The sequence below is a fragment of the Chiloscyllium plagiosum genome, chromosome 5 (assembly GCF_004010195.1).
Source record: "Chiloscyllium plagiosum isolate BGI_BamShark_2017 chromosome 5, ASM401019v2, whole genome shotgun sequence".
Classification (NCBI taxonomy): domain Eukaryota; kingdom Metazoa; phylum Chordata; class Chondrichthyes; order Orectolobiformes; family Hemiscylliidae; genus Chiloscyllium; species Chiloscyllium plagiosum.
The window spans coordinates 30,000,892-30,010,595 of record NC_057714.1 but is presented as its reverse complement, the minus strand read 5'-3'; the positions used below and the strand labels follow the sequence as shown (position 1 = coordinate 30,010,595).

The 9,704-nt window shown below is 41.3% G+C and overlaps 1 protein-coding gene across 6 annotated transcripts in view; it reads left to right on the top strand.

The window, feature by feature from the left end:
* The window catches only part of LOC122549783 (rap guanine nucleotide exchange factor 5-like), a 177,879-nt gene that overhangs the window by 151,107 nt on the left and 17,068 nt on the right, over positions 1-9,704 (top strand). For all 6 annotated transcript variants that reach the window (XM_043689810.1, XM_043689809.1, XM_043689811.1 and 3 more), the window contains one exon: positions 5,961-6,130. In XM_043689810.1, coding sequence (XP_043545745.1) covers positions 5,961-6,130 — 170 coding nt within the window. The remainder of the gene's footprint in view (positions 1-5,960; positions 6,131-9,704) is intronic.

Below are 9,704 nucleotides of genomic sequence, written 5' to 3'. Positions count from 1 at the left end.
TGAATAGGCTGGAGCTGTTTTCCCTGGAGCATCGGAGGCTGAAGGGTGACGTTATAGAGGTTTATAAAATTATGAGGGGCATGGATAGGATAAATAGACAAGGTCTTGTCCCTGGGATGGGGGAGTCCAGAACTAGAGGGCATAGGTTTAGGATGAGAGGGGAAAGATATAAAAGAGGGCAACTTTTTCACGCAGAGGGTGGTACATGTATGGAATGAGCTGCCAGAGGAAGTGGTGGAGGCTGGTACAATTGGATGGATATATGAACAGGAAGGATTTGGAGGGATATGGGCCGGGTGCTGACAGGTGGGACTAGATTGGGTTGGGATATCTGGTCGGCATGGACGGGTTGGACCGAAGGGTCTGTTTCCATGCTGTACATCTCTATGACTCTAAATGTGCCAGTAACTGGAGCTCAGAGCACAGCTGAAAACCAGGCGCCTGCTCAGACCCAAGCAGAATGGTTTTGGCCAGAGTACACAGACAGGCATAGGAACACCAGGCCAGTTTGTCAGAGTAAACTGCATTGATAGTTGTCCGAATCAACTAACGTTCTCAATAATGTGCTGGCTTCAGGGTGTATGTAGTTGATTGTCTCCATGGATAGGGTGGCAGATGTCATGGAAACCTAGGTCCAATGGAATGCTCAGTGACTGCCGGGAATGCTCGCAGATCTGCACAATAAAAAGGCAAGAGGTGCATGACAGACCCCAATCTCAGGGAGGCAGTTTGGTATCACCAGGCAGCTGGTGGGGAGGCTGTAGTTGGGTAGGATTTCTGACCCCCCAAGATTATCCACCCAAATCCTCCCCAGCACAGAGCAGGGTCCCTTCACCCTAGCTGTAGACATTGTGGGAGGGTTAAGGAGCACATAGGGCAGGTGAATAATTGCACAGAGTCTTTCACTTTGGTTCATATGTACAAAGTTATCAATCTTCTTGTGTTTGATTGTCATTTTATCTGTAGAACCTGGTTACATGGCCATCATATCAGAGTTAAGAACGTCTTTCTATATCCCGAAGATGATGACAGTTGTATTGGTGATCTCTGGCATGTATCCAAAAAAGCCAACGCTATCAGGGATCCTTCAACCATTACGTTCATGAGAGCATAACCTTGCACTTTAATGAAGAGATCACTGAGGCCAAAGATAATGTGCCTGCATTGTAATAGGACGAGGCCTCCATTCATTTTGCACATTGCCTGCTACCTTGCATATATCACTGTGATCATTCATGAGTACACACATCTCTGGTGGAGATGTAATTACTGCCTCCTATGTTTTCTGGCCACATACGACAGTTAAGGATTAAATTACTATAAGCAATGAAATGGTCATGATTACTGGAGGCCAGGATTGGTATTGTGCATTATTGGTTAATGCATGCGCTGCAAATGAAATGCAAATTTGTTACAAATGTGTGAACCTATAGCGTGATTAATGTAATTGTCCCCTGATGGGTCTCATATCACAAACATGTCCATCCCCATGCCTGCCCTGACTCCCACAAACCAAAAAACTACATTTGCTCTTCCATTGTGAATGTACCAGTAGCCATGTATTGTGGAGATGAGGTTTGGTTGCAGGTGGCACGCTGTTCATTTTGTGCTCTTGTGAATGAGTTACATGCTCCATTTGGCAGTCAGCCCACCATTCTTCATGTTCCATTTTGTGTTACGTGCCTGTCAACCCCATCAGCTTTCAGGCTCCCCATGTTCCCATACAGCCCATTCATTTGACTGTGAATATCATCAAGTATCTAGTCATACCTCATAACATACCTCCAGTCCTGGCAACATCCTTGTAAATCTTTTCTGCACCCTCAAGTTTAACCTACAGCAAGGTGACCAGAATTGTGTGCAGTATTCTATGTGGCCTCATCACTGTCCTGTACAGCCGCAAAATGACATCCCAAATCCTATACTCAATCCTCTGACCAATGAAGGCAAGCGTACAAAAGGTCATCTTCACCACCTACCTGTGATTCCACTTTCAAGAAACTGTGAACTCACACCCCAAGATCTCTGTTCATACTCCCCAGGGCCCTACCACTGACTATGTAAGGCCTGCCCAGACTTGGTTTACCAAAATACAACACCTCACATTTATCAAAATTAAAGTTCATCTGCCACTACTTGGCCCATCTGGAGAAATCAGAATTTTTTTCTCTATATTGAGATTCAGATTATTTCAAACTCGCCTTATTTTCCCACATTTCTAGCCATTGGCCATGCCACTCAGGAGCTGGGAAAATTCCACTCATTTTTTGGTTTTTTAAATAAAGATGCAGTCATTGTGATTATAGTAAAAAGAATTAACTCCATAGCTTTGACTTGGTTTAAATCCATGTTTAATGTCTGAACTCCAGATGATTCACTTGTGCCAAAGAGAAATAATTCAAAGGGAACAGAAGATAATTACTTCCACTGCTGCTTTTTAAATGGCTTCCCCCATTCCGTAGTACATTCCTTGTCTGAGACAGTGAGTGTGCAATCTCATCTGCTCGGTAACTTCCTTACAGACATTAAGTTGATTTATCTGAGCTGACTCATTTTTCAGTTTCCTCTTGTAAACTGTGGGAATGTAAACTAGTCTTTTCTCTGTCCTTCCTCCTGATGTCACGACGCAATCAAAATTGTTCAAGGAATCCCACCCACGAGTCCATAATTGACCAATAGTCTCTCCATGTTGGCATATGAGCTCATTTTGCTCTGTATCAGCAAATAGATTCCATTTTAAAAATAAACTAGATCTTTGGCATTCTTTGAGGATATCTACAACTAAATGTGAATTAATTATTAAATGATAGAAGTGGGCTGAGTTTCTGCTGAAGGAATTAAAAGTCTAGCGGCCTAGAAAATTATTAGAGCCCAATTTTGGATGTGGATCAAGCAGCACAACACTTAACTGATTAAATGGAAGAGATAAAGGTGTGCTACTGATCCTCCTGTGTCATCGTGAGGTAACCAAAATGCTGACTGCAGTTGTCACACCCAACAGGGCATTCTGCAGTTGTGGGGAGGTGCAGAGTTGGCTAGGACAGGGTTGAAAGGAGGCAAATGAGAACTAACAATGACCTGAGTATTTCTCCTGGCTCAACATTCAGGTAAATTGCTGAACATTTCTTTCATTACACCCTTTTTGAAAAATAGTTGGCTGCTGGCAAAGCTTCCATGCTAGAAATTCTGAAGTTTCATTTCTACCTAATTTTGGCAAAATGTGTTCCATCAGTCCAGGGGTTTGGTCATGGTCAGGCATCTGCTTGTTTCTACCGGGGCCCAGGGATCTGTGTCAATCCTGGAGGATGCGTGCAAACATTCTGGTTGTTACAGGTGGGTTAGAGAGTGGGCAGTGCTTATTCCCAGCTGTCTTGCCAAGTCAGTCCTGGGGATGGCCCATTAATGGTGAGTATCCTTATAAGGGATATTCCATGTAGTCCTGGAGCAAAAAGGCAACTGGAATTCAAGGATGGACTTCGTTATACTGGGCCACTAAAAAAAATTGCGGCAATGATAAGGGATGATTGTAGGTATCGAGTGATGCCTCAAAGCGAGTGGGAGGGAACTGGGAGCTCAGGGTAGGGGTGTTCAAACAGGTCACTGTAACTCTGGCATCTACATGGGGAAGGTGTTGGGCTAAAATGGGCATAGGAATTTCCGATGTCTGGGTTCTGTAGTTCAAGTGAGGACCTTGATGGTTATGTAAAGGGAGACAACAGAAGTGGGGATACATTGACAGCCAAAGGGGCCAAAGCAACAGCATGGCAAAAAGGCACATGAAGAATGAAGGAAATTTGAGTATCACTGGTGAAGCTTGCAATTTACTCATTCTGAAACAAATTCGGAACCTTGCAATATCAAATTAAGAGTCAGTTGCACAATATCAATGCAAATGGCAGACACCACATGCAAAGTAAGTTACTGTTTTTTTTCTTTAGGAACTGATAAACCCTTGAATTGGATTTCGTCCTGGGGTAATTGCAGTTTTCAAGCGCCCATTGGTTTAGAAGTGCCTTTCATCTATCGTTTTAATTTGAACTTTATTGGCACATTGGTGCCTAAAAATGCAGCTTAAGAACAGGTTAAGAAACTATGATCATCGGCAATCAAGTTCATCAATCATATTGTGTGCACTAATTACCTCCTGGTCATTATCAGCTAAACAACTATAATGAAAACAAAGTCATTAAAAAAACCTTAACTTCCTATTTCACAGTCACATCCATAGCAAGTATTGGAAGGGGCTATCACTGTGGCTTACTAGCAGAATCTCTACTCACAATGTTGTATGAAAACTTTGGTGTACAATGTACAATTGGAGAACGCCACATACCTCCGAGATCCCTATGGAGGCATGACAATGAACTCTGGAAGCTTCTCTCCTATACTTTGTGAAAGCATGACATGAGGCTTTGTGATGGAACCTGTTCATGAAAATTGCTTTATTTTTGTAACATGACTCACAAATGATGTGTTCATGGATCTCACATGGACAACACCATTGCTGGAGGTCATGTGGTCTTAGTGCTATTCTGTAGGCAATATAGAAAAAGACTGTAATTACAACTTCTGCAAGCTCAGCAAGAATAAATACCTCCATTGGCTGCTGCACAGCTTTCAGAGGGAGAAGGAGCAAGTGAATGACCAAGAGGTGGAGGGGATTGATGAGACTTCTAGAGGCTCACTGTCGCTTTATTCAACGGACTGAAAGATGGTGGAGGCACAAATTTAAGGATATCCAGGCCCAACATCACCAAAATGTGCCTTCTATTGGTCAGGGACTTATACTCAGAATGAGTGGGTGGCAACTATATTCTAGTGGTTGTCATGATCACAGCTTTCCTAACCTTTACGCCAGTGGCTCAGTTTAAGGAGGAACGGGGGACCTATGTTGCATCTCTCATTCCTCAACTTATGAATGTCTCTGGGATATCACTGTTGCCATTTCCTGCAACTATTTTTATCCTTCCCCATGGTGAGGAGGGTCAAGCAATCCAGGCTCTGGGATTCTGCCCTATTTCATTATTGTAGCATTTCTTTATTGGTATACAGGGTATGGGCAGTGCTGTCAAGGCTAGCATTTGTTTCTTTTGAACTGAATGGCTTACTAGGTTATTTCAGAGGGCTTTAACCAGGTTGCACTAATTCTGTAGTCAAACATAATCCAGATCTTATTGAACCATTAGGACATTAGACCTAATTATTTAAGAACATCATTTATGTAAAGAGAATGTTATTTAATATAAAGCCAAAAAAAAGTTGCTCATGTAATAACTATACAAGAGACATCTCTAGATTTGGTCTTGAGGCTTTTCTACAAATCAAGCCAATGAAAACTCCACTTACAGTCACATTGAACCATGTACACTCTATAAAGTCGATAAACAAAAAAGTACTGGTGACCATATGCTGCCTCACAACATCCCAGTACATTTGGATTGTAATTAACATTGCAATATATCAAAATGGCAGCCAGTTTGTATGCAGTGGGAGTCCACAAAAAATTAGATAATAACCAGAAAATCTTCAAGGAATCAAAATATTGGCCAAGACATTGGAACAAAGAACACCTGAAAGAGTGGAAGTATTGTTTAGATATCCCATTCAAAAGACAGCACTGCCAACTGTTCAGCATTCACTATACTGTCATCAATTGTTAGCTTAGATTTTGTGCTCAGCAGTCTACAGCAAGACATGGTCTATACCCTCCTGTGCCAGAAGTGAATGTGTTACGCAGTGAGCCATGATTGCTGCCTAAATGAGCATCAAATTATGTTTTATAATGTGATTTGGGGCAATTTGCTTTAACGCATAAAGAAGTCCAACATTTTGGTTAAAGGAGAATGAATATGCTGACATTTCTTGGTTCAGTGGACCTCTTCCATTCGATAAAAGATTTTCTTTCTCAGTACATGTATCAGGATATTCACTGATTTTCTTTCCTTGTGTTCCCTTTGCAGCAGGAACTGATCTATTACACGTTCCACCGAGGGAACACTACTGCCAACCTTGACTTTCTGTTGCAGCGGTGCAATGAGGTTCAACTGTGGGTCGCTACTGAAATCCTCCTCTGTAGTCAGCTATCCAAACGGGTGCAACTTGTTAAAAAGTTCATAAAGGTTGCTGCTCAGTAAGTGGAAAAAGCATTTTGCACAAATAGGTCATAAATGGATTTAAAAACAAGAGCCGACCCAAGGTCACTGTTTCCAGGACACATCTGCAGCTCTGAAAGGGATATATCATTGACGTCTGTGTTTGACAAAGCTTCTCTGTGGTGCTAGGAAGCAGGAACTGTTCGGCATTTTCATACTATCCCACGCTATTAATGCAGTTTGGTATAATTTACACAGTTGCATTGTGTTTGTACGATGCTGATTTTGATGCTGAGTAGCAGAGAAACTTGTGGTGATTTGAAATCTTTTTCCAAAATGAGGGAACCATTTTTAAAATTCTGCTGAAAAATAATGAACCGTCATATAATTATCTTTCTATGCTTTCTATTTGCAAAGAAAAAGCTCCTTAGCTAATTAGGGCATTTGTCTCAAGAGTTACTGAGCACTGTAGCACAAAGAAGTGTAACTAACATGCATTTGACTGAGCTAGTAGGTCCTGGAGGCTATTATGCTAATCAGTATATCTTTGCTAATTCTGCTCCCTCTTCCTGTTGAGTTAGTCGCTCCTACAAGTCAGCCTCCGTGATGATGTCATCATCATCCATTCCCCGTAGAAAAATATTTTTTAAAAACCAGAAAACTACTGTACAGCAAATTTGATCAATGTTCTTCCTTGTAACTTGGAGCCTTAAGAGTTAATTATACTGATGATAAGGCTTCTTTTAGCAGCTATGGGCCTTGGCATTAGCCCTTGGAGGAATGTTCTGAATGAGTTATAATAGTCTCTTTAACTCAAGTAAAAGAACATTTGGAACTCATGGCCATCCGAGAGCAATTCTGTTTTACACTATGTACAGAAATGAGCCCTGGGATGCTAGGGGAACATTTGATTTGATTTATTACTGGAACACTACAATTCTCAGGTGATAATTCATTACATGGATAGATTATTGTTTTATATTTCGTTGGTGTGAATTACCATCCAATGGGGAAATATATTATTGCTTACTCCCACGATTTTTTCATTTACCCTGAGCATTCTATTTTAACAAAAAACAAGCAAATGCATGTTTATTTTTAATTGCCTAATTAGAGAATATGAAAATCTCTAGAAAACACACTTTTGTTAAGATCCTGCAGAATAGAATTGCATTCTCAAAGGTGTAGCAGATAAGGTATCCTGCAGGAGGTGAAAGAGTTTAAATGTTAATTTGCTTTGTGAAATTATTTGGCTTCTGTTGTTATGCAACACTAATTGTTTACTTTCAGTCAAAGGATCATATATGCAAGCAGACTGTCACCAGAAAATCAGAGCTGCAAATGTGTGTTAATGAAGCACAAAGACCCGCAGTCGCATTTCTGCTCAATACCATTGTATTCCTGTTTGGAAGAAAAAAATTATAAAATCAAGCATTAAGGAGAAAGCATCCTTTGTGCGAAGATTTGTAGCTCGGGTGCTCATTGTTGTGGTTCTGTTCGCCGAGCTGGAAGTTTTTGTTGCAAACGTTTCGTCCCCTGGCTAGGCGACATCATCAGTGCTTGGGAGCCTCCTGCGAAGCGCTTCTTTGATGTTTCCTCCGGTGTTTATAGTGGTCTGTCCCTGCCGCTTCCGGTTGTCAGTTTCAGCTGTCCGCTGTAGTGGTTGGTATATTGGGTCCAGGTCGATGTGTTTGTTGATGGAGTTTGTGGATGAATGCCATGCCTCTAGGAATTCCCTGGCTGTTCTCTGTCTGGCTTGCCCTATGATAGTAGTGTTGTCCCAGTCAAATTCACACACACGCAGACAACAAGCAACATGAATACGACTGGGACAACACTACTATCATAGGGCAAGCCAGACAGAGAACAGCCAGGGAATTCCTAGAGGCATGGCATTCATCCACAAACTCCATCAACAAACACATCGACCTGGACCCAATAAACCAACGACTACAGCGGACAGCAGAAACTGACAACCGGAAGCGGCAGGGACAGACCACTATAAACACAGGAGGAAACATCAAAGAAGCGCTTCGCAGGAGGCTCCCAAGCACTGATGATGTCGCCTAACCAGGGGACGAAACGTTTGCAACAAAAACTTCAAGCTCGGCGAACAGAACCACAACAAAGTGATGGAATATTAAATTTACTGTGTGGCTTTTTTGGTGGGGGAGTCACAGGGCGCTTCTTTGTTGTTTCCTCCGGTGTTTATAGTGGTTATACCACTATAAACACCGGAGGAAACATCAAAGAAGCGCTTCGCAGGAGGCTCCCAAGCACTGATGATGTCGCCTAGCCAGGGGACGAAACGTTTGCAACAAAAACTTCCAGCTCGGCGAATAGAACCACAACAACGAGAAAGCATCCTGCTCGTTGACAATCATTTTCCATGAAAGCCAAAGACTATAATATATGGATGGGTGGAAAAAAGAATAATCATCTACTCTCCTAATGTACATAAAAACACAATAATTTGAAAGCAAGGCTTCAAGACCTGTTCTAAAAGAAATTATGATGGCTATAGAAGTCCTTATAAGCTATTAACTTCAGGCACACAAAAAAACCATGGTTACTAACTCAAAAGCCCAAATTTACAGAAATGATATTTAATATACATAGTGTTCTGAGTAGAAGAGTTGGGACATTATGTTGAGGTCACTTTGAGGACTATATGTAGTTCAGGTTTCCCTATGAAGGATATTATTAAATTGAAGAAGCTTCAGAAAAGATTTACCAGGATGTTAACTGGAAGTGGAGGGTTTGAGTTAGAGAAAGAGACTGGAATAGGGTGGGATTTTTTGTTACTGAAGCATAGGAGGTTGAGGAGTGACCTTTTTATAGAGGTTTATAAAATCATGAGGGGTGTAGATATGATGAATAGCAAAGGACTTCCTAGACTGGGGGAGTTAAAAACTAGGGAGCATTTTTTTAAGGTGAGCGAAGAAAGTTTTAAAGACTTGAGGGGCAACTTTTTCATGCAATGGTTTGTTTGCGGAATGAACTGGCGGAAGAATGGTTGATGCAGGTAGAGTTACAACATTTAAAAGTCATGAATAAGAAAATTAAAAATCACACAACACCAGGTTATAGTCCAACAGGTTTAATTGGAAGCACACTAGCTTTCGGAGCGACGCTCCTTCATCTCCAAATCATGAATAAGAAATGTTTGGAGGGATCTGGGCCAAACTCAGGTGAGATTACTTTAGTTTGGCAATATGGTCAGTGTGAACTAGTTGGACTGAGGGGTCTGTTTCCTTGCTGTATAATTTCTACTTATATTTATAACTCTTACAGTCTACATCACACTTCTTAATAATTTCCTGCATCTGAATATTTACCTTTAGTGTTTCATGCACAAGAAAACTGAAATCCCTCTATGATGCACATTTTTGGAGTCTTTCTCTCCATTTGAAGAATAATCCACTTTTTGATTCTTTCTACCAAAATGCATGACCTCACATGTTCCTACATTGAAATCCATCTCCCAAGTTTCTTACCTATTTACTCGACCTAACTGTATCCTCTTGCAAATTCCTTACATCATCATGTCCTCCCACCTATTTTGAATCATCAGTAATATTGGACGAGTAACACTCTGTCCCTCATCCAAGC